General features: G+C 49.3%; 1 protein-coding gene across 1 annotated transcript; it reads left to right on the top strand.

The window, feature by feature from the left end:
• Positions 1–410: 410 nt before the first annotated feature.
• On the top strand, positions 411–23439 carry LOC122556868 (E3 ubiquitin-protein ligase RMND5A-like). Its single transcript, XM_043704123.1, has 5 exons — positions 411–654; positions 5780–5945; positions 12420–12522; positions 19021–19175; positions 20271–23439. The coding sequence occupies exons 1-5, from the start codon at positions 411–413 to the stop codon at positions 20332–20334; spliced, it is 732 nt and encodes a 243-aa protein (XP_043560058.1). The 3' UTR covers positions 20335–23439.
• The last annotated feature ends 381 nt before the right edge of the window (positions 23440–23820 follow it).

Here is a 23820-nt window from a genome sequence, read left to right on the forward strand (position 1 = left end):
GGTCTGGAGTGGGTGGTCAGTGCCTTGCGTGCTCTGTCTGACCCACGTGTGGAAGCCCCATGTGATTTGATCTACTGCAGGCTCTTTACAGAAAGACTGAAAAGTTTATCTCAACTTTATTTTTTCTTTTTCTAACTAATATATTGCCTTACAGTTATTTATAGTATATTTTTTCTTTTTTCCTGTTTTGAATCTAAGATTTATACCTCAGTACTTTGTACTGAAGGTGGCACCATTTGTGACAATATCTCTTTCTCTTCTCCCTCTCCTCCTTTTCTCTCTTCTCCCTCTCCTTCTTTTCTCTCTGTCTCCTGGAGGGAGATATCGATGATCATGTGGACTGCAGCTCCTTCCTGTGTTGAATGTCTGTGTGACGTATTGCCCTCAGCTCTGAGTTTGACTGAACATTAATGCTCACACAACGTGTGTTTACTGTGAGCCTTTCCTGGTTTGAATCTATCCTTACGGCTGTGCTTCTCCCTTTCAGGTGGGCTATGGCCAAACGGGAGAAGCTGTTGGCTTTGAACAGCACGCTGGAGTTCAAGTTGCACCGATTGTATTTCATTAGCCTCCTGACCGGGGGGGTCATCAACCAGATTGAAGCCCTGGAGTACGCCAAGAACTTCCAACCGTTCGCCCAGCAACATCAAGGAGGTCAGTCTTCCTCTCTCAGACTATAGTTCAAAAGCAGGGTTTGAATTTTAGCCTGTACAGTTTAGAATTGTGGGATTATAACAGGAGCTGCAGAATGGCAGTATGGTTTAACGCACTATTCAATCAGATAGCCCTCCTTTATAATGTCATCAGTTTTGTTCATTCTTCTTACTCCTGTTTCCCTTCTCCTGTCCCCAAAGCGTTGACATTGCTAGAATCCAATAATATAAAATGTCTTGCCGTGCATTAAAGGTGCTGTATAAATGCAAAGCATTGTTGTTAGCTGTCGACTCCTAAATGCGAGGGAAGCCCCGGTATCTTTGTAGCGAAGGTATGAACCCTCTCTGCTAATTTCCCTGCAGGTGCCTCTCATACTCCCTGCTGTCTACACAGACACATGTTACAGACTTGGAAATTCTGTGATTTCTTCCCTCCCCATGTCAAGCACTAAAGGCAGTCTCGTTTGAATTGAATTTAAATTATTGTTACATATGCCGAGACACGTTGAAAAGCTTTGTCTTGTGAGCAATGCAGGCAGATCAGAGTTAAGTAGCATAGATAGTAAATAATAGGTAAACAGCGGCAAAAACAAAGACACAGGGACAGGTGAATATTAAGAGTTTGTGAGTCCATTCAGTATTCTAACAAAAGGGTAGAAACTGTTACAAAACCGGCTGGTGAGTGTGTTCAGGCTTCTGTACCTTCTCTCTGATGGTAGAGGTTGTAGAAAAACATTGCCAGGGTGGGATGGATCTTTGAGAATGCTGGTGGCCTTTCCTTGACAGCGGGCCTGGTAGGTGGATTCTGTAGATGGGAGGTTGGCCTTTGTGATTGTCCGGGCCGAGTTCACCATTCTCTGTAACCGTCTCCAATCTTGAATGGTACAGTAGCCATACCAGGTAGTGATACATCCAGACAGAATGCCCTCTGGCGCACCTATAAAAGTTGGCAAGGGTATTTGCTGTCATGCCAAATTTCCTCAGCTGCCTGAGTGACCCAATATTTTTATATTTATCTGTCCGTGTCACTTGGCTGTGATCAGCTAATAACGCAGACAGGTTCAGGACCAGCCTAGAGTTATAGAGTCATGCAGCATTGTGGCTCAGTGGTTAACACTGCAGTTTCATAGCACCAGAGAACCAGGTTCGTTTCCACCCTCTGATGACTGTCTGTGTGAACTTGCACCTTCTCCCCGCGTCTGCGTGGGTTTCCTTCGGGTACTCTGGTTTCCTCCCACAATTCAAAGATGTGCAGGTCAGGTGGATTAATGATGCTAAATTGCCCGTAGTGTTAGGTGCATTGGTCAGAGGAAAATTGGTCTGGGTGGGTTACTCTTTGGAGGGTCGGTGTGGATGGTTGGGCCGAAGGGCCTGTTTCCACACTGTAGGGAATCAATCTAATCTAAAACCCTTCGGTCCAGCCATGCTGACCATGTTCCCAATCTAAACTAGTCCCACCTACCTGTATTTGGCCAATATCCCTCTAAACCTTTCTTATTCATGTACCTGTCCAAATGTCTTTCAAATGTTGTAACTATACCTGCATCTATCATTTCCTCTGGCTGTTCATTCCATATGTGAACCACCCTCTGTGAAAACGTTGCCCCTCAGGTCCTTTTTAAATCTTTCCCCTCTCACCTTAAACCTATGCCCTCTAGTTTTGAACTCCCCTACCCCAGGGAAAAGACTTTGCAATTCACTTTCTCCATGCCCCTCACCATGTCATAAACCTCTAGAAGGTCACGACCCAGCTTCCAGCGCTCCAAGGGAAACAGCTCCAGCCTATCTTTATAACCCAAGGGAAGTGAGGGGCCTGGATGGAGCCCCCAGTTGTGCTCTCAAATCCTGTGTGGACCATTTGGTGGAGGTAAACACTGACATCTTCAACCTCTCCCTCCTACAACCCAAAGTCCCCACCTGCTTCAAGAAGACCATCATCCCAGTACTTAACAAGGCACATGCATCATGCCTTAATGATTACTGCCCAGTGGCTCTGACCTCCATTTGCTTTGAGAGGCTGGTCAGGGCCCACATCAGCTCCAGTCTCCCAGCCTGCCTTGATCCCCTGCAGCTTGCCTACCAACGAATGGACACCACAATGGATGCCATTTCCCTAGCCCTGCACTCATCCCTGGAACATCTGGACAACAAGGACACCAACATTAGACTCCTGCTCATCAACTACAGCTCTGCCTTCAACACCATTATCTCCTTCAGACTGATCTCAGAACTCCAAGACTAGGTATCCGCTCCACCCTCTGCAGCTGGATCCTCAGCTTCCTTACCCACAGATCGCAATCAGTGAAGATAGACAACAGCGCCTCCTCCATGATAACACTCAACATTGGATCCCCCAAGGATGCATTCTCAGCCCTCGACTGTACTCTCTGTATACCCATGGTTATGTTGCTGGATTCTGTACAAATGCAGGTTTGCAGGCAACACCACTTTGGTAGGATGGATATCAACAACGATGAGTCCGAATACAGGAAGGAGATAGAGGGCTTGGGGATGTGGTGCAATGGTAACAATCTCTCTCTCAATGCTGGCAAAACTAAAGAACTGATCATTGACTTCAGAAAGGAAGGAGGAGAACATATATATCAATGGAGCGGAGGTTGAGAGGGGTTGAAAGCACCAAGTTCCTCAGAGTGATGATAATCGACAACCTGCCCTGGACTTCCCATGTAGATGCAATGGTCAGGAAGGCACAACATCGCCTCCTCTCCCTCAGGCAGTTCAGGAAATTGGACATATCCAAGGACCCTCACCAACTTCTACAGATGCACCATTGAAAGCATGCTGTCTGGGCACATAATGGCCTGGTACAGTATCTGCTCTGCACAGGAATGTAAGAAACTACAGAAGGTTGTGTGCACAGCCCAGACCATCATGAAACCCAACCTCCCATCCATGGAGTCCAGTTACACAGCACACTGCCGCGGAAAGGCTGCCAACATCAATAAAGATCCCTCCCACCCCGGTAATGCTCTCCTACAAACTCTTCCGTCAGGCAGAAGATACAGAAGCCTGAACACACGTGCCAGCAAGTTCAAGAACAGCTTTGTTTCTGTTGTCATTAGACTGATGAATGGAGTCTCTAACTTGAAATAATGCTGATCGTGTTAATGCTGATCTTGCTGAGTGCGTGCTCTGTGTGATGTAACCTGAATACCTTGCTCTATGCAAGTGTTTCTTTTTCACTTTATGATCTGTATGTCCTTGTTTGCTTTGATCTGCCTGTATTGCTCACAAACAAAGCTTTTCACTGTATTTAGGTACACATGACAGGAAATCAATCAATCGATTAGCCTTCCATTCCTGGCAACATCCTGGTCAATCTTTTCTGAACCCTCACCAATTTAATAATACCCTTCCTCTAGCAGGGTGGCCAGAACTGCTTGATTTTTATGGCTTAGTTAATGACTGGTTACACTCTCTAAACCATTGGACTACACCTCCTATTCCATTATATACATACCCTGAGCATTCGGTGAGACTTGATTTATTAAATGTCAATATCAAGCCTTTTACCACAGCTCGGAGATGATAATTCTCAATGTTTTTTCCTTTGGCTGAAGGATCTCTCTTTAAGTGCAGTCACTGATTCACCCAGCTCCTGGTCATTTAGGAATATGGTGAGCTGGGAAAACTTGTATTTTATATCATTTTGGGTTTAAGCATGGAGTGCCTGATGAATATTGTTTGTAAAATAATATTTGTCTTGAATAAGGCTTGGTTACCCTCACCAGCCTTGGGAATGGAGGTAGGAGCTGCTGATCTCCTTTTGCACGATCAGAAGTCCTCAGCATGTGCTTCCGTCCCATGTGAGACAGCTTGCCCATTCTCCTGTGCCCGTGAAGCAGATGCACTGCATTACCACCTCCCAGCTCCCACTCTATCACTGACTCCCGAGTATGGCCTGCTGGGGATTGGGCACATTGTCCAAGTTCCCAGCCTTGCTTGGTAAGGGCTTTCATCTTATTCCATGGACAGTTTGAGGTTCCTTTTATAAGAGAGGTTGGGGGATCAGTAGAATAACAACAAGAGCCATGTTAAATATACCAGAACAATAATCACAAGTGAGTTTTAGGTTGTTGTCCCCAGTCTGATTTTTTTAGTATGGAATACAGATTTATTTTTTAACATGTAAACTACAGGTGAATCGTCCAAATATTCACTTCAAAATGCAGAAAAAATTGCAAAATTAATTTCATACTTTTATTTCCTCGCGATTGAAACTCCACATGCTGAGCACGTGATCTATTTAAAAATTGCATTGATGTTAAGAATTCCATTCCCACTTGCTCCCGTCTGGTTCCTGTTGACAATACAACAGTTTACTTATTGCTGCAGCCCTTTACTGATGCAGCATCTTTTGTCTGTTTAGTTATGGGTCAGGTTCAGGTTTGGAATGTAGTAACAAAGCTTACACTTGTTTCATCTAGATTCTAAGGTGTTTTCTGGAACAAACTGGTTTCTCACTAGCTTTACTTGTAAATGCTTGTGGCTGGTGCTATTTATTTTGTGTATTCCAATACCCGCGCTGTCAGTCAACAATAGGTGCAGGAATAGACCATTCTGCCCTTCGAGCCAGCACCACCATTCATTATGATCATGGCTGATCATCCTCAATCAGTATCCTGTTCCTGCCTTATCCCCATAACCCTTGATTCCACTATCCTTAAAAGCTCTATCCAACTCTTTCTTGAAAGTATCCAGAGACTTGACTTCCACAGCCTTCTGGGGCAGAGCCTTCTATCACGTGGAGGTGCTGGTGTTGAGCTGGGGTGGACAAAGTCAGAGGTCACACGATACCAGGTCATAGTCCGACAGATTTATTTAAAATCATAAAGCTTTCAGAGCACTGCTCCTTCCAGAGGTGGTGGAGGGAAGCAGCTGAGGAATGGGCAGCGCTCTGCACTCCAGTTGGACGATAACCTGGTGTCCTGTGACTTCTGTAACAGTTGTTTTCTTTCTGAGTTTCAGATGGGACCTAGCTGCTCTTATTCCCCTGGTTTCTCAGTGGTTTGCCTTGGGGTAGGGACCGGTTTTCATGCTTGAAACTTTAGCGTTTAGATTTTCTTCTAATGTAAATTGCTGAGGAGATGACATTCTTGTTGCAGACATCCAGGTGTTGATGGGGAGCCTGGTTTACCTGCGACATGGCGTTGCAAACTCTCCATACCTCCACCTGCTGGACTCCAACCAATGGGCAGACATCTGTGACATATTCACCCGGGATGCCTGTACCCTCCTTGGTCTGTCAGTCGAATCACCTCTCAGCGTCAGGTATGCTCCGCATGAAAGAGTTTAGGAGAGTTTTCCATTGTGCGCTCTGTCTGTTTTTCTGTCGTCTTTCTAAGTCAGTCAATTGTTGAATAACAAACCTGTTTTGCTTGCTTTTACTTTTTATTGTTTAAACAGTGAGTTCTTGTAATGGGACTTTCTCATCCCTGTGCTATAGAGAAAGCTTGCACTCCTACAAGCTGCTGCTTCATCGACCCTGAGGGCTTTTTAAAAAAATTGGCTTAGATTCCCGACAGTGTGGAAACAGGCCCTTCGGCCCAACCAGTCCACACCGACCCTCCGAAGAGTAACCCACCCAGACCCATTTCCCTCTGACTAATGCACCCAGCACTATGGGCAATTTTAACATGGCCAATTCACCTGACCTGGACATTTTTGGACTGTGGGAGGAAACCGGAGCACCCGGAGGAAATCCATGCAGACACAGAGAACGTGCAAACTCCACACAGTCACCCAAGGTTGGAATCGAACCTGGGATCCTGGTGCTGTGAGGTTGCAATGCTAACCACTGAGCCACTGTGCTTTTGTTTCAGTTGGGAATGAAACCATTTCTCTGTCAAGTAAACAGAGTGGTGATGTCAGTCAAATAGGATCATGGGATTGACTCAGTTACCTGGGAGATGCAGCCAGCTCTACATTAAAATCCTGACATACAATTGGCTTTAAAGTCATCCAGAGGCGAGAGCTCCCACTGAGCTGATGGGTTAAATCTCATTGAGGTCGTCCCAGTTCTAGTAATGGGGACCTACAGGAAACCCAGTACTTTTGAATGTGTGGTTTTGGCCCAGAAGCAATGTTAACATGACTGAACAATACTTGGACAGCGTTGCTGCAGGAATAAGACTCGCATTTTCAGATAAAGTTTTAAAAACAAAATAAGTAACTGGGTCAGTGCAGTGAACTTAGAATCCCAGGGTAACTGACAGGATTGGTATTAACTCTTATCAGGTTTAATGTAGCTACCTCTTACTGTTGCCCTTGTCTCTTCCACCTGCCATTCTCCCAATGAGTCTATCAGCATCTAGTGTTTAAATGATTGTGTTTTTTTTTAAGAATAAAGTTGTTTGACCTAATTTGTTGATATTAAGACTCTTTATTTCCCACTCAGTGTTGAATAATTGCTTATGTTTTTCCTTGCGTTTGGCTAATTTGGAGTGATTACAAACTCCTTTTCCACATTGTAGTGATTAGTGTTAAATGTAGGAGCACATTACTGCGGAGGCTGGAATCTGGACTGAAAACAACAAATACTGGAGGTCGCAGCAGGTCAGGCAGCATCCAAGGAGAGAGAGCAAGCTAACATTTTGAGTCCAAGTGACTCACCCAGACTCAGAACTATCTCTCCATGGATGCTGTCTAACCTACCGTGATCTCCAGTATTTATTATTTTCAATAGTGTTACATTTACTTGTCGGTGAGAGCGAGTGTGTGCCTGTCTCTGTGCTAGTATGAGAAAGAGAGAATGACTTCATTTTTATGTCACTGCAGAGATTTAATTGAGAAGATTTGTAGCTCAGGTTGAGGTTCTGGATGTAGGTTTGCTCACTGAGCTGGAAGGTTCACTTCCAGACGTTTCATCACCAGACTAGGTAACATCTTCAGTGGGCCTCAGGCAAAGCAGTGTACATGATTTCTGCCTTCTGTTTATATGTTTGGGTTTCTTTGGGTTGGTGATGTCATTTCCTGTGGTGATGTCCTTTCCTGTTCTTTTTCTCGGGGATGATAGATGGGGTCTAACTCGATGTGTTTGTTGATAGAGTTCCGGTTAGAATGCCATGCTTCTAGGAATTTTCATGCATGTCTCTGTTTGGCTCATCCTAGGATGGATGTGTTGTCCCAGTCGAAGTGGTGTCCTTCCTTATCTCTATGTAAGGATACTAGTGAGAGAGGGTCATTTCATTTACAAAATACCGTGCAAGGACTGTAACAAATACTACATTGGACAAACGGGCAGAAAATTAGCCACCAGGATACAGGAACACCAACTAGCCACAAAACGACATGACCCTCTCTCACTAGTATCCTTACATAGAGATAAGGAAGGACATCACTTCGACTGGGACAACACATCCATCCTAGGATGAGCCAAACAGAGACATGCACGGGAATTCCTAGAAGCATGGCGTTCCAACTGGAACTCTATCAACAAACACATCACGTTAGACCCCATTTACCACCCCCTGAGAAAAAGAACAGGAAGTGACTTCACCACAGGAAATGACATCACCAACCCAAAGAAACTCAAACACACAAATAGAAGGCAGTAATTGTCAGCAGTGCTTCACCTGAGGCCCACTGAAGATGTTGCTGAAAATGTGTTGCTGGAAAAGCGCAGCAGGTCAGGCAGCATCCAAGGAACAGGAGAATCGACATTTCGGGCATAAGCCCTTCTTCAGGAACGAAGCCCGAAACGTCAATTCTCCTGCTCCTTGGATGCTGCCTGACCTGCTGCGCTTTTCCAGCAACACATTTTCAGCTCTGATCTCCAGCATCTGCAGTCCTCACTTTCTCCCCACTGAAGATGTTACCCAGTAGGGTGACAAAATGTCTGGAAATGAACCTTTCAGCTCAGCGGGCAAACCTACATCCAGATCCTTAGGCACTGTACAGTATAGTTTTGCTTCTTACGTCTTCACTCATCTGAATCCTCAGGAGCCATGCTGTGTCCCTTCATCACCAGGACTTTGATAATCTCTAACTGTTCCACGGCCAACCTTTTCACAACAATACTTAGTTTTTATAAACTCTCTCTCCAATTCTGTGGGTTGCAGACCGATGTACTGAGTTAGTAGAATTGTTATGTTCCATATTTTTACCCAATATTTCTGTCTACCCTACAATCCAATCTGAGCTAATGTTTGGGTACTCAATCCTCAGCCCCTTGATGACTGAATTGCTGAATAAACTATTCAGTGGTCCAATGAGCCATCCAGATCTTGTCCTATGTTTTATGTCAAATGGTGCTTTCTGCTGATCTGTTTGAATTGGACCTGAATTGTGTAAATTCAGTTTGGAATGGACAGCAACATCAGCTGCAGCTCAGTCACCGTTCCCCCTCGAAACATGTGTGTTTGTAAATGAAGGTAGGATGTTATCTGGGCTGAGGGGAGCAGGGTGCCAATTATTAATATCAGGTTAAAAACTTCCGTGTGTAACAGTGACTTGTTTGAAAGCTGCTCTTGAATCCACCATGAAGGGACCACACAATTCTAATACAGAATCATAGAATCCCTACAGTGTGGAAATAGGCCCTTTGGCCCAACAAGTCCATACCGACCCTCCAAAGGATAACCCACCCAGACCCATCCCCACCCTGTTACTCTACCTTTACCCTTGACTAATGCACCTAACCTACACATCACTGAACACTATGAGCATGAGCAATCCACTTAACATCTTTGGATTTTTTTGAAATTTAATAATAGTTTAAAAGCATCACTTATTTGTAATTAGAGTTGCATGCAGTATGTATACTACCTTCAACACTTTCCAAGCATAAAATTATAATTTTGTTAAATTGGTTGTTTTGATCAGAATCCACATTTGGTGAGATTTTATAAGCTTAAGGCTGGTTCAGTAAGTATCCAGAGTTTGGTTGTATTGAAGTTTGACTGTAAAGTGTAGTTGACTTGGACTTGGAGTTCTTGGGTCTGTTTTTTTAAAGTCCCTTCATTTTGACAGGAGAGGGGAAACCTGTGTAAGTCTGAAATGATTCGGGGTTGTGAATCACCTTTAACAATCAATATATTTGATATTTTCCTCTGAACAGAGGAAGATCAGGAGGAAGTTTGATCTCATTGGCAGAAGGGAAAACAAGACAATCAATTTAAAAATTAGACAAATAGAGCACCTTAGAAAGCGTGCTTCATCTCTCAGAAGCTGGCGAGATTGGTAGATGATGTGGTTATGAGGATACACAGCATCTTTTTTAAAAAATATTGGCCGAGAGCTGCAATGTAGCCACAGGAAGGTCATGCTAGAGCTGTATAAAATGCTAGTTAGGACATAACTGGAAATTGCACACGGTTTTGATCACTGCATTACAAGAAGGGTGTGGCGGTGCTGGTGTTGGACTGGATTGGACAAGGTCAGAAATCACATGACACCAGGTTATAGTCCAATGGGTTTAATTGAAAACACTAACTTTCAGAGCACTTTCTCTCGCTAGCACCTTATGAAGGAGTAGCCCTCCAAAAGCCAATGTTTTCCAAAAACCAACTATAACCTGATTAGGAGTGCTGGTGTTGGACTGGGATGTACTGAAGCCCACAAGGTCATTTTAAAAGATGAGAGACTCAACAAACAATCCAGGTCTTTTTCAATATATAATTCCAGTCACATCACACTGTAAACGTTTGCTATAAATTGTGTGTCTTCTGATGTTATACTCCACAACTACCTGGTGAAGGAGCAGCACTCTGAAAGCTGGTGCTTTCTAAATAAACCTGTTGGAATATAACCAGGTGTTGTGAGATTTTTAACCAACTATAACCTGGTGTTGTGATTTTTGACCTTACTGAAAAGATGTAGCCATGCTGGGACAGTTACAGAGACATTGCCTGGAAAGGCTAGTTTCAATGATGGGAAAAGATTGGATGAGCGGGGGCTTGTTTTATTGGGAACAGGAATTACAGTCAGCTTTACTGTCACATGAGTACGGTGAAAAGTTTACAAGTTGCCACTCACAGCACTACCTTGAGTACTAAGGTACCTCAGTGCAGATTCTTCAGTACAAGCTCTGGCTGTGATGAAGTATTTAATTTGCCGTACTGTTAACTTGGGAAAATGCACAGGTTTATGTTGGAGCTTTGAGACTTGAGGGAAGATGCCATGTGCTTCTTGCATCTCTGCTATTAAAGATGGCTCTTTAACAGCCAACATAGACAGAATGGGCCAAATGGCCTCCAATATGAATGGAGATTCGAGATGATTGACCAAAGAACCAGAGAGAAAATGAGAAGTGTTCTTCCACAGTGATCTGAAACGTGTTGTTTGAAAGGGCTGTGGGAGCAGATTCAGTACTCCCTTTCCAAAGGGAGCTAGCTAGGTAAATAAATAACTTGGAAAAGGAGTACGTTTTTTTTTCAGGGATCTGCAGAGCGTTTAACTGGATAACTCTTTCAAAGAACACACATGCATGTAAAAGGCTGATGTCCTCTTCATGCTGTAAGATTGAACATGCAAGGAGAATATTGGACTCGCTCGTGCTGTTACTGAGCTCAAGAGCTGATTGATGACACTGCACTGTTGGAGGAGAAATTCTTTAGAATATACAGTGGCTCAGTGGTTAGCACTGCTGCGTCACAGCACCAGGGACCAAGGTTCGATTCCACCCTCCGGTAACTGTCTGTGTGGACTTTGCACATTCTCCCCGTGTCTGCGTGGGTTTCCTTCCACACTCCAAAGATGTGCAGGTTAGGGTGGATTGGCCAAGCTAAGTTGCCTATAGTGTCCAGGGAGGTGCAGGCTGGATGGATTAGCCATGGGAAATGCAAGGTTTCAGGGGTGGGGGGGCTGCGTCTGGGTGGGATGCTACCCAGTGGGTTGGTGTGGATTTGATGGGTAAAATGGCCTGCTTCCACACTGTAGGGATTCGATGATGATAAACTAGAGAGATGGTCAGTCCATAGAGGGTGATAGTGAGCCACTGGAAGGGAAGCCGATAACTGTAAGGCATCATGGGAGAGGTGAAACCAATGATCAATCAGGCTTAGGATTTCAGACTCTAACCTTCAGCCTTGTGAAGACAACATGCCACAGCACACACCTTGAAATAAAACTCCCGAGATTTATTTTAAGCTTGTTCTTCCTGTGAATGCTTCTCAGTTAATAAAAAAAGTCAATATTTCTAGCTGCTCTGCTTCCTTTGTTGATGGGAAACACCATTAAACTATTATACTTCTGTTCTTGTTTTCACTGTTGGATGGGAAATATGTGTATTCTTGCTATTTTAAGAAAAAAAAATCATTCAACTGTCTGTCAAAATGAGATTACTCAGTCGGTGCTGCAACATCTGTGGATGGAGAAGCAGCTGAGTGAACATTTCCAGATCGGTTTTGCTAATCATAGAACATACTGTACAGCACAGTATTTGGCCCTCGATGTTGTAACACCCTTTTATCCACTCTAAGATCAGACTAACCTACATATCCTTCATTGTACTAACTTCCATGGGCCTATCCAAGAGCCACTTAAATGTCCCTAATGTATCTGACTCTACAACCACTGTTGGCAGTGCATTCCACGCACCCACCACTCTCTGTGTAAAGAACCTCCCTCTGACATCTCCCCTAAACCTTCCTCCAATCACCTTTAAAATGATGCCCTCTCGTGATAGACATTCCTGCCATGCATCATTCCCTTGCATTTCTCCGGGTCCCTGTACAATGATTTCGTGAAGCAAGTGCTGGCATGTGTCTATAGAATTGACTCTTGCTTTTTTTTTCCCACACCCAGTTTTTCCGCTGGTTGCTTGGCATTGCCTGTTCTGCTGAATATTAAAGCTGTGATCGAGCAGCAGCAGTGTACAGAGATATGGAGCCAGAAGGATGAGCTTCCAGTAAGTATTGCTGCCTTTCAGTACTATTCTTAATAAATTGTCATTTGCAAACTCGTGTGACTCAATTTGATTGTGGTGACCTCTTATGTCCCACACCAACCACCTCCTGAAATCCGTGATGTGGAGGTGCCAGTGTTGGACTGGGGTGAACTGAGTCAGAAGTCACGTAACGTTAGGTTATAGTCCAACAGGTTTATTTGAAATCTCAAGCTTTCAGAGCGCTGCCCCTTCATCAGGTGGTGTTCTGGTCGCTATCATTAAATCTGTTGTGACTGGATGGATCCATGAATTTTTTCATGACTTCAAAATATCCTTTATTTGTTTAAAAAAATATCTTTGCACAATTTGATTCTGTACAGTAACATGTCAAGGAAACGAACAAACATTGGAGTTAGACTCTATCCAAACAAGCCAAAGATGTCTCTTAAATAAAAACTGAAGGAACTGCGGATGCTGTAAATCCGGAACATAAACAGAATTTGCTGGAAAAACTCAACAGGTCTGGCAGCATCTCTGGAGAGAAATCAAGAGTTAAGGTTTCAAGTTGTTGGAGGCTGAGGGGTGACCTTATAGAGGTTGAAAAATCATGAGGGGTGTGGATAGGGTAAATAGACAAGGTCTTTTCCCCGGGGCGGGGGAGTTTGGAACTAGAGGACATAGGTTTAAGGTGAGAGGGGAAAGATTTAAAAAGGACGCAAGAGGGTGGTGCATATGTGGAATGAGCTGCCAGAGGAAGTGGTGGAGGCTGATATAATTACAACATTTAAAAGGCATCTGGATGAGTCTATGAATAGGAAGGGTTTGGAGGTTGAGAGTGTGGTGCTGGAAAAGCACACTGGTCAGGCAGCATCTGAGGAGCAGGGAATCGACATTCCTGATCAAGGGCTTATGCCCAAAATGTTGATTCTCCTGCTCCTCGGATGCGGCCTGACTGGCTGTGTTTTTTCCGTGCCACACACTTGGCTGCAGTCTCCAGCACCTGCAGTCCTCACTTTCTCCTCCCTTTACAGGGATATGGGTCAGCTGCTGGCAGGTGGGACTAGATTGGGCTGGGATATCTGGTCAGCATGGACGAGTTGGACCGAAGTGTCTGTTTCCATGCTGTACATCTCTGTGACTCTGCCTCAGTAGACATCTCTCATACTTAAACAAGACTAGGTTCAGTCTTGCACATTTGCAAATGTTTATATGCTGCCATAGTGCAGTGTTTTGGCTTTTGTAAAACCCCTTGATTGAATCATTGTTCAATGTGCTTGACCGTAAAATACAACTTGCGTGTGAATGTATCAATATTATATTTTCTGTATTCGCTGTAAAGTCATGCAGCCATTTAGCTCTTCTCTAGCCTGCCTTCCCTCACGGCAAGATCATCCTCAGTCATGTGGCCGATGTGGTTTCTCTCCCCTTTTTGATTTGGTTATGTTTAGTGCCTGTTATCTCCTTGTTGCCCTAAAGGTTAGTTTTAATCGCAACATTTTTCCACGTGGCCTCACTGGGATGATGGAGATATTTCAGCTTTTTAAAAAATGTCTTCTTGAGATCTGGGCATTTCTGGGTGATGCCACCATTTATCGCTCCTCCATAACTGTGTCCTTAATGCAGTCGCTCACTAAGCCGTTTCTGATGGAGACCAGGTTACCAAGCTTCTGGAGCTACCCATTGGGCACATCCAGGGTAGAGTTTTCCTTCCCGAAAGGACGCTAGATGGGTTTTAAGATAATTCATGCTCAACATTATTGATGCTAGCTTTTACTTTCCGGTTGATTTATGATCACGTCTCCTTCATCAATCTTTCTCTACTCAGTCTTGCAGTTTGGTCTCTGCCCATTCTCAATATTTTCCCTTTGTAAATCACCTTGGGTTTTTAAAATGAAAATATTAAATGAATTGATGTTTTACGATATCTCTGACCACTACTACACCCGAAAAATAGCTTTGGACCATCAATTAGTTGGGGAAGATCCACAACAAATTGAAACATAAAACCTGCAGCAATAAACAGTAGCAGACCAGATGCACCAAGTTTCTTCAGGTAAAACCTCCTCTTTTTTTTTATCCTTTGTCCTAACTTCCTTTATTTTCCGAATGATTGCAGCTCCTCATTGGCTTTTATAGAAATAGAAACAATAACTGTCCATTTAGAAAGTTTAAAGGAACATGTGTGACCATAGACATTGAGTGTTCCTATGATTTTAATTATGAAGGGAATTAGAGTTGCATGTGGATATGTACACGAGCACACGCTCGTCTGTCTGTCTGTCTGTCACGTGCTCTCGCCCTCGCTCTGTCGCGCGCGCTATCTGGCACTCTCTCTCTCACTCTCTGTCGCTCGCGCGCGCTCTCGCTCTCCCTGTCGGGCGCTCGCTCGCTCACTCTCCCTGTCAGGCGCGCGCTCGGGGGGCCGCTCACCGTGTCGCGCGCGCTCTCTCCCTGTCGCGCGCGTGCTCGCTCTTTCTCTGTCTCTGTCGCGTGCGCTCTCTCTGTCGGGCTCCCTGCACGCGATATCTCTTTTTTCCTCTCTCTCGCCCCCCTGTCGCCTGCGCTCTGTCTGCCTCCCCCTCGCCGTCGCGCGCGCCCTCAAGCCCTCGCCCCCGCTCTCGCTCTCTCTCGCCCTCGAGCCCTCGCTCTCTCGCCCTCGAGCCCTCGCTCTCTCGCCCTCGAGCCCTCGCTCTCTCGCCCTCGAGCCCTCGCTCTCTCGCCCTCGAGCCCTCGCTCTCTCGCCCTCGAGCCCTCGCTCTCTCGCCCTCGAGCCCTCGCTCTCTCGCCCTCGAGCCCTCGCTCTCTCGCCCTCGAGCCCTCGCTCTCTCGCCCTCGAGCCCTCGCTCTCTCGCCCTCGAGCCCTCGCTCTCTCGCCCTCGAGCCCTCGCTCTCTCGCCCTCGAGCCCTCGCTCTCTCGCCCTCGAGCCCTCGCTCTCTCGCCCTCGAGCCCTCGCTCTCTCGCCCTCGAGCCCTCGCTCTCTCGCCCTCGAGCCCTCGCTCTCTCGCCCTCGAGCCCTCGCTCTCTCGCCCTCGAGCCCTCGCTCTCTCGCCCTCGAGCCCTCGCTCTCTCGCCCTCGAGCCCTCGCTCTCTCGCCCTCGAGCCCTCGCTCTCTCGCCCTCGAGCCCTCGCTCTCTCGCCCTCGAGCCCTCGCTCTCTCGCCCTCGAGCCCTCGCTCTCTCGCCCTCGAGCCCTCGCTCTCTCGCCCTCGAGCCCTCGCTCTCTCGCCCTCGAGCCCTCGCTCTCTCGCCCTCGAGCCCTCGCTCTCTCGCCCTCGAGCCCTCGCCCTCGAGCCCTCGCTCTCGTTCTCTCGCCCTCGCGCTCTCTCTCTCTCTCGCCGTCGCGCGCCCCCTCGCCCTCGCGCTCTCTCTCTCTCTCGCCCTCGCGCGCCCCCTCGCCCTCGCGCTCTCTCTCTCTCTCGCCGTCGCGCGCCCCCTCGCCCTCGCGCTCTCTCTCTCTCTCGCCCTCGCGCGCCCCCTCGCCCTCGCGCTCTCTCTCTCTCTCGCCGTCGCGCGCCCCCTCGCCCTCGCGCTCTCTCTCTCTCTCGCCCTCGCGCGCCCCCTCGCCCTCGCGCTCTCTCTCTCTCTCGCCGTCGCGCGCCCCCTCGCCCTCGCGCTCTCTCTCTCTCTCGCCCTCGCGCGCCCCCTCGCCCTCGCGCTCTCTCTCTCTCTCGCCGTCGCGCGCCCCCTCGCCCTCGCGCTCTCTCTCTCTCTCGCCCTCGCGCGCCCCCTCGCCCTCGCGCTCTCTCTCTCTCTCGCCGTCGCGCGCCCCCTCGCCCTCGCGCTCTCTCTCTCTCTCGCCCTCGCGCGCCCCCTCGCCCTCGCGCTCTCTCTCTCTCTCGCCGTCGCGCGCCCCCTCGCCCTCGCGCTCTCTCTCTCTCTCGCCCTCGCGCGCCCCCTCGCCCTCGCGCTCTCTCTCTCTCTCGCCGTCGCGCGCCCCCTCGCCCTCGCGCTCTCTCTCTCTCTCGCCCTCGCGCGCCCCCTCGCCCTCGCGCTCTCTCTCTCTCTCGCCGTCGCGCGCCCCCTCGCCCTCGCGCTCTCTCTCTCTCTCGCCCTCGCGCGCCCCCTCGCCCTCGCGCTCTCTCTCTCTCTCGCCGTCGCGCGCCCCCTCGCCCTCGCGCTCTCTCTCTCTCTCGCCCTCGCGCGCCCCCTCGCCCTCGCGCTCTCTCTCTCTCTCGCCGTCGCGCGCCCCCTCGCCCTCGCGCTCTCTCTCTCTCTCGCCCTCGCGCGCCCCCTCGCCCTCGCGCTCTCTCTCTCTCTCGCCGTCGCGCGCCCCCTCGCCCTCGCGCTCTCTCTCTCTCTCGCCCTCGCGCGCCCCCTCGCCCTCGCGCTCTCTCTCTCTCTCGCCGTCGCGCGCCCCCTCGCCCTCGCGCTCTCTCTCTCTCTCGCCCTCGCGCGCCCCCTCGCCCTCGCGCTCTCTCTCTCTCTCGCCGTCGCGCGCCCCCTCGCCCTCGCGCTCTCTCTCTCTCTCGCCCTCGCGCGCCCCCTCGCCCTCGCGCTCTCTCTCTCTCTCGCCGTCGCGCGCCCCCTCGCCCTCGCGCTCTCTCTCTCTCTCGCCCTCGCGCGCCCCCTCGCCCTCGCGCTCTCTCTCTCTCTCGCCGTCGCGCGCCCCCTCGCCCTCGCGCTCTCTCTCTCTCTCGCCCTCGCGCGCCCCCTCGCCCTCGCGCTCTCTCTCTCTCTCGCCGTCGCGCGCCCCCTCGCCCTCGCGCTCTCTCTCTCTCTCGCCCTCGCGCGCCCCCTCGCCCTCGCGCTCTCTCTCTCTCTCGCCGTCGCGCGCCCCCTCGCCCTCGCGCTCTCTCTCTCTCTCGCCCTCGCGCGCCCCCTCGCCCTCGCGCTCTCTCTCTCTCTCGCCGTCGCGCGCCCCCTCGCCCTCGCGCTCTCTCTCTCTCTCGCCCTCGCGCGCCCCCTCGCCCTCGCGCTCTCTCTCTCTCTCGCCGTCGCGCGCCCCCTCGCCCTCGCGCTCTCTCTCTCTCTCGCCCTCGCGCGCCCCCTCGCCCTCGCGCTCTCTCTCTCTCTCGCCGTCGCGCGCCCCCTCGCCCTCGCGCTCTCTCTCTCTCTCGCCCTCGCGCGCCCCCTCGCCCTCGCGCTCTCTCTCTCTCTCGCCGTCGCGCGCCCCCTCGCCCTCGCGCTCTCTCTCTCTCTCGCCCTCGCGCGCCCCCTCGCCCTCGCGCTCTCTCTCTCTCTCGCCGTCGCGCGCCCCCTCGCCCTCGCGCTCTCTCTCTCTCTCGCCCTCGCGCGCCCCCTCGCCCTCGCGCTCTCTCTCTCTCTCGCCGTCGCGCGCCCCCTCGCCCTCGCGCTCTCTCTCTCTCTCGCCCTCGCGCGCCCCCTCGCCCTCGCGCTCTCTCTCTCTCTCGCCGTCGCGCGCCCCCTCGCCCTCGCGCTCTCTCTCTCTCTCGCCCTCGCGCGCCCCCTCGCCCTCGCGCTCTCTCTCTCTCTCGCCGTCGCGCGCCCCCTCGCCCTCGCGCTCTCTCTCTCTCTCGCCCTCGCGCGCCCCCTCGCCCTCGCGCTCTCTCTCTCTCTCGCCGTCGCGCGCCCCCTCGCCCTCGCGCTCTCTCTCTCTCTCGCCCTCGCGCGCCCCCTCGCCCTCGCGCTCTCTCTCTCTCTCGCCGTCGCGCGCCCCCTCGCCCTCGCGCTCTCTCTCTCTCTCGCCCTCGCGCGCCCCCTCGCCCTCGCGCTCTCTCTCTCTCTCGCCGTCGCGCGCCCCCTCGCCCTCGCGCTCTCTCTCTCTCTCGCCCTCGCGCGCCCCCTCGCCCTCGCGCTCTCTCTCTCTCTCGCCCTCGCGCGCCCCCTCGCCCTCGCGCTCTCTCTCTCTCTCGCCGTCGCGCGCCCCCTCGCCCTCGCGCTCTCTCTCTCTCTCGCCCTCGCGCGCCCCCTCGCCCTCGCGCTCTCTCTCTCTCTCGCCCTCGCGCGCCCCCTCGCCCTCGCGCTCTCTCTCTCTCTCGCCCTCGCGCGCCCCCTCGCCCTCGCGCTCTCTCTCTCTCTCGCCCTCGCGCGCCCCCTCGCCCTCGCGCTCTCTCTCTCTCTCGCCCTCGCGCGCCCCCTCGCCCTCGCGCTCTCTCTCTCTCTCGCCCTCGCGCGCCCCCTCGCCCTCGCGCTCTCTCTCTCTCTCGCCCTCGCGCGCCCCCTCGCCCTCGCGCTCTCTCTCTCTCTCGCCCTCGCGCGCCCCCTCGCCCTCGCGCTCTCTCTCTCTCTCGCCGTCGCGCGCCCCCTCGCCCTCGCGCTCTCTCTCTCTCTCGCCCTCGCGCGCCCCCTCGCCCTCGCGCTCTCTCTCTCTCTCGCCCTCGCGCGCCCCCTCGCCCTCGCGCTCTCTCTCTCTCTCGCCCTCGCGCTCTGTGGCTGTGTCTCTGTCTCACATACATCTCCTCCGGCGCAGCAATGCTCTGTACCTACTCGCCATGTTTTGTTCTTGCCGCATGTTGCACACCCAGGAGTTGAACATGAGGCCGTGTTATCATGCCGTGCCCTGCCTCCCCAAAACAATAGCCAATTACAGTGTGAAGCTGACCGTTACTTCTCTTTCAGATTGAGATCGAGTTGGGGAAGAAATGCTGGTACCACTCAGTCTTTGCCTGCCCCATCCTTCGACAGCAAGCGACTGAATCCAATCCTCCCATGAAGCTGATCTGTGGACATGTCATCTCCAGAGACGCACTAAACAAACTGATCAATGGTGGAAAGTGAGTAGCATGTGGACGCGCTGACCAGCTGTTACCAGCTGATGTGCTCATGGCTGACTGAGCTGGGGTTCCGTGCTGTTAGATATCTCTGGGAATGATTGTAGATGTAACTGGGGATTAAAGAAAGGGGGAAAAGATATTAGCCATCTCTAACCAGTCTAAACCAAAGTATCTTCCTCCATGATACCCTTTTTTTAATTTACATTGAGCTGAGAGAGATTCTGATTCTAAACCTTCCGATGTGATGATACCTCGATAATGTCTTCATAGAATCAGCATTTTTGCAGCGTAGAAGTAGGCCATTTGGCCCATGGAGTCCACACCAAGCTTCCAAAGCGCATCCCAAACCAATCCACCCCTCTACTCTGTCGCTGTAACCTGCATTTCCCCATGGCTAACCCACCCAGCCTGTGCATCCCTTGACACCAAGGAGCAATTTAGCATGGTCAATCCACCCTGACTTGCAGGTCTTTTGACTGTGGGAGGAAATCAGGAGCACCCAGAGGGGACCCCACAGTCACTGAGAGAACGTGCGAAGTCCACGCAGACAAGTTGCCCGAGGGTGGAATCGAACCCAGGTCCTTGGTGCTGTGAGGCGGCAGTGTTATCCAGTGAGCCACCGTGCCACACCTTATAGCTTTTTAGTCTCTGAACTTAGTTTCTTGCCTCCATCTACTGTCAGCATCCAGCATTTAAAGCATGAGGGTTTGTGTCTCAGATCCTGTGCGTCTTGGAAAATACCGATGGGTGTTTCCCCTGAATGGAGCCCCCCCCCCCCCCCCACCTCTGTGTTGTTCTAATTAGTGAAGAATCTGATTCCTCTGCTCCAGTTCACTGATGGGTGCTGTTCCTGAGCGAAAGGCAGAAACTTCATCACCACACACCACTCCCAACCTCAGACAGCAGAGGACCACTCAGTTAACAAAGGGAGTTAGCTCCTCTCCTGTGAATGGATTAGCAGGATGGTATTGGTTAGGGAACAGCTAACTCGCCAACCTACCAGTCAGGAAAGTTATACTAGTAAACGCAAAAGACTTTCAGCCATGTGTGATCTGTTGATGTATCATTTCGTATCCACATTTCTCCTTTGTGCAGGTTAAAGTGCCCCTATTGTCCAATGGAACAAGCTCCTGCAGATGCCAAACGGATCTATTTTTGAAGACTGGCTTTGTGCCCAGTGGATATTGTGCCTCTTGTTGGCGATGGGCTGTATTCGGGTGTGTCTGGGTTAGTACTGTCTTATTGTGACCAGTCTCGGCAAGTAAATGCTGTGAGTGTGATTTTTTCCCTGGACTGCGCTGATGTGGGCTTGGCGGGTGCTTTTTGGATAGTTCCCCTCCATCCCTCCCATGTCCACACAACCCTCTTCCACTCTCTTCCCCCCCCCCACCGATCCCTACCAGCTGTTGTAAGACCTGCACTTTGTTTGCACTAATACGGAACCAGGATTAGTCATGAACTCCTATCTAACAACGCCTCCCCACCCACCCTCATTCCCCCTTCCTTCCTCCCTGTCCCCACACACGCACACAAAAAGTAAAGCCTGTAACCAGTGGTTTACTGACAATTACAGAACAGGTTTGCTATCACTTGATGTAGCAGCCCATGTTATGATCCCTGTGTTGAGGAGTCATTCCACAATATACCAGAGGAACTCCAGTATCTTCACTAGTTGTCTGTGTCTACACTGACACTGTTTACCATTGCAGAGTTGAATGGTGTGTATTTTTGATGAGTAAGATTTAATTGTTGCCATTTGAGAATGGCTGACAGATTTCTGTTCTACTTTTCCTCGTTCTGGGAGCGATGTAATGCACTGTCACTCATTGGCATTTCAATGAGATTTGTAGATTCAAAGGCTCTTTGACAGTGTTTGCCTGGAGGTAGGGATTGAGCTCTGAGTGGGGAATGGAACAGTGTGGTTGGTCCAAACCTCGCATTTCCCTGAAATGGGGCACCAAGGGGAGGGAAGAGAGCAACTGAATAAAACCGTATGTATTTGATCGGCATATCAGTGAGATTCTTTACAGATGGTCTCTGATCATATACATCAGTACTGTTAGTCCTTTATGGACTGCGAAGTTAAGCTTCTCCCTCAACAAATCCTGATTTAGTCTTCGAGTCTAAAGTCAGAGAATGAAACATTTTTTTTAAAAGATTGATTTAATTGTAATAATGGCAGTCAACATGTCAGGATGGATGGAGTGCTACTGATTGGACAGTAAACCCCAGAATATAGGTATTGTTGCTGCTAAGTACCCTGGTCCTAGCCAGAACACGAGATGGAGTACTACTGTGTACTTGAGCTAGGGGAAAGGAGGAAATCATTTAGTCGGTTTGCTCTTTATCCACTGATCTCTATTAAAACGTTATGCATGTGTTGAACAGCACAGCGATGAGGGTACCCTCTGTAGTTGATAGTCTTGTAAATCTCATTTACCTGGCCTCACTCTGAGCATGGTATCAGAGAGCAGTCAATATCTGTGAGACAGCCCCTGGCTTCAGTGTCCGTGCTGTCAGAAGGGGCGGGATGTTTTGCTTCAGTGGCCAATGTTCTTGATTCAAACTTTGCAAATCAAATGAGAAAATCAACTTGATGTTTCTGTAGCAGCCCAATCTATCATTCACTCAACATACACTGAAGCAAGAACATGGTGATTATTTGGACTTGTGTCTGGGATTGGCTGGGTTTTGAAAGAGGGGCTGATTGTGTTGATCCTGAGCCCAGAGCCAATGGGAGGGGGTAGAGTTAGTCATGTTGTGGTGGCTAGTCAATATTCATCAGAACTCAACATTTTAAACATTGACCTTTTTTATTTATAATTGCAAGTTGTACTTTATTGTTTTTGAACATATTCTGTACTCCGTTGTATTTAATATAACCCTGTAATTGTGCCTCTCAGATGGGTTTTGTTTTCTGTGACACATCACTGTAATTGCCTCTTGCACTAGCACCAATTTGGTGACAGTAACATGTCAGCCGTGATCTCCCACTAGCTGCAGGTTGTGTGGTTGGAGGTGGACACAGAACTAAATTCTGTCAATTAAAACGAAACTGGCGGCCCAGTGATGACCCTTTTGTTCTTTCTAAAGAGCCCGTCATTGCTTAATTATAAACTGCTTATAACTAAAAGTAGCCACCTTAAGCTGTGTTAATGAAGCAAGTGTTAAGTCCCAGACAACTGGGCAATAGGTCACTTCATGGTTCTGTAGAATGTGTAAAAGTAATCTGGTTCAATCTGGCAAATTCCATCAAGCTCAGGCATTGGTTCAGCTCCAATTCAGACCAGATTAAAGCCTCTCCCAGCTTCAAAGTACTGAGGGTGGAACAGAAGGTACTCTGTGTCTGTCAGTCTGTGCTGCCCACACTGTAAACTGTGTGCTCTCTTGTGGCCCACTTGGTGCCTCTTGAAAGGTGCAGGGGGTTACATTTGGATTTCTTGTTCCTTCACTCCCAGTGCTGCACACCTGCCAAAGTCATCAGGAAGATGAAGAAAACAATGGCTTGGTCAATAGACTTCATCCAAAGTAATGTCCTTCCATTTGCAAAAACAAAACTGGTTCACATTTGTTGTTTCACGGTGAAACTGCAGAAGTAGAAATTTGTGCTTTGGTAAAACCAAGTAGCAGATATTGCAATAGGAGGTTTCACCTACACAACGTATTCTTGTACCATTGCAAGAAGTAATTAGAGGCACTGAAAGTTTATTAAAATATTGTAATTTTAGGTGTCCGAGCCAATAATGACAGATGCAGAATGTCGAGCCCAAATTTACCTGCAATGGGTTGAATGTAGATGTTCTGCAAACAAAGCATGACATTAGATAAAGATGATGCTTTTCACCAACCGCAAACAGTAGCTGTTTCTGATGACACACTGTGCAAAAGGTGGGCGTGATAGCTTCTAAACTGGCCTTAGATTCTCTCTCCCCTAGGAAGGAGAGCGCAAATGTTTCTGAATTGTTACGGTCACAAAGATGATGATTTCCCAATCCTTTCTTGCTCTGGTTTTAGTTTGGATAGTGTATAAGAGTTTAGGAGCTTTGCTCTGTTCCAGAAGTTGTTGTTAAAATTCTGAGCTTGCTTGTTAACTATCCTCTTTCAAGGCCAGGACATTGCGAAGGTCATGGAACACCTGGCAATCAGCGGTTTGGAGGGTTCAACACTGATTTAATTTTAGACTGTTACATGACATTTAAATTATATTACAAATAACTATTATGTTATTTTAGAGTAATGATGTTTAATAAATATGTTGAAATGCTTTTGTGAATGAGATTGTTTTCTGTTTTGCACCTACGATATTAAAAAGGAAATGCACAACGAATTCACACTTGTGCTTTGTGGCTGTATCGTGGATGGAGATTGTGTTGATGTCTCCGTGACAATTTGTGTCTCTGAATGTTGAGGATTACTGTTAAGGATTACCCATCCTGAACTTCAGGATACCGTTCATCAGGTTACGTTTTCTGAGGTGTGAAAGCTAAAATAAAAACTGAAGTGAAAGGTGAAGAACTATAATCTCTGATTGTGGAGTAGAGTGGTGCTGGAAAAGGACAGCAGGTCAGGCAGCATCCGAGGAGCAGGAAAATCAATGTTTCAGGCAAAAGCCCTTCATCAGGAATACAGGCAGAGAGCCTGCAGG

This window comes from Chiloscyllium plagiosum, chromosome 14 (assembly GCF_004010195.1).
Source record: "Chiloscyllium plagiosum isolate BGI_BamShark_2017 chromosome 14, ASM401019v2, whole genome shotgun sequence".
Classification (NCBI taxonomy): Eukaryota; Metazoa; Chordata; class Chondrichthyes; order Orectolobiformes; family Hemiscylliidae; genus Chiloscyllium; species Chiloscyllium plagiosum.

Excerpts from the sequence above, each read along its gene's own strand:
- LOC122556868 (XM_043704123.1), top strand. The coding sequence starts at position 411 with ATGCTCACACAACGTGTGTTTACTGTGAGCCTTTCCTGGTTTGAATCT. Across the intron at positions 655-5,779 it reads CGCCCAGCAACATCAAGGAG|ACATCCAGGTGTTGATGGGG; the intron begins GTCAGTCTTCCT and ends TTCTTGTTGCAG. Across the intron at positions 19,176-20,270 it reads AAACTGATCAATGGTGGAAA|GTTAAAGTGCCCCTATTGTC; the intron begins GTGAGTAGCATG and ends TCCTTTGTGCAG.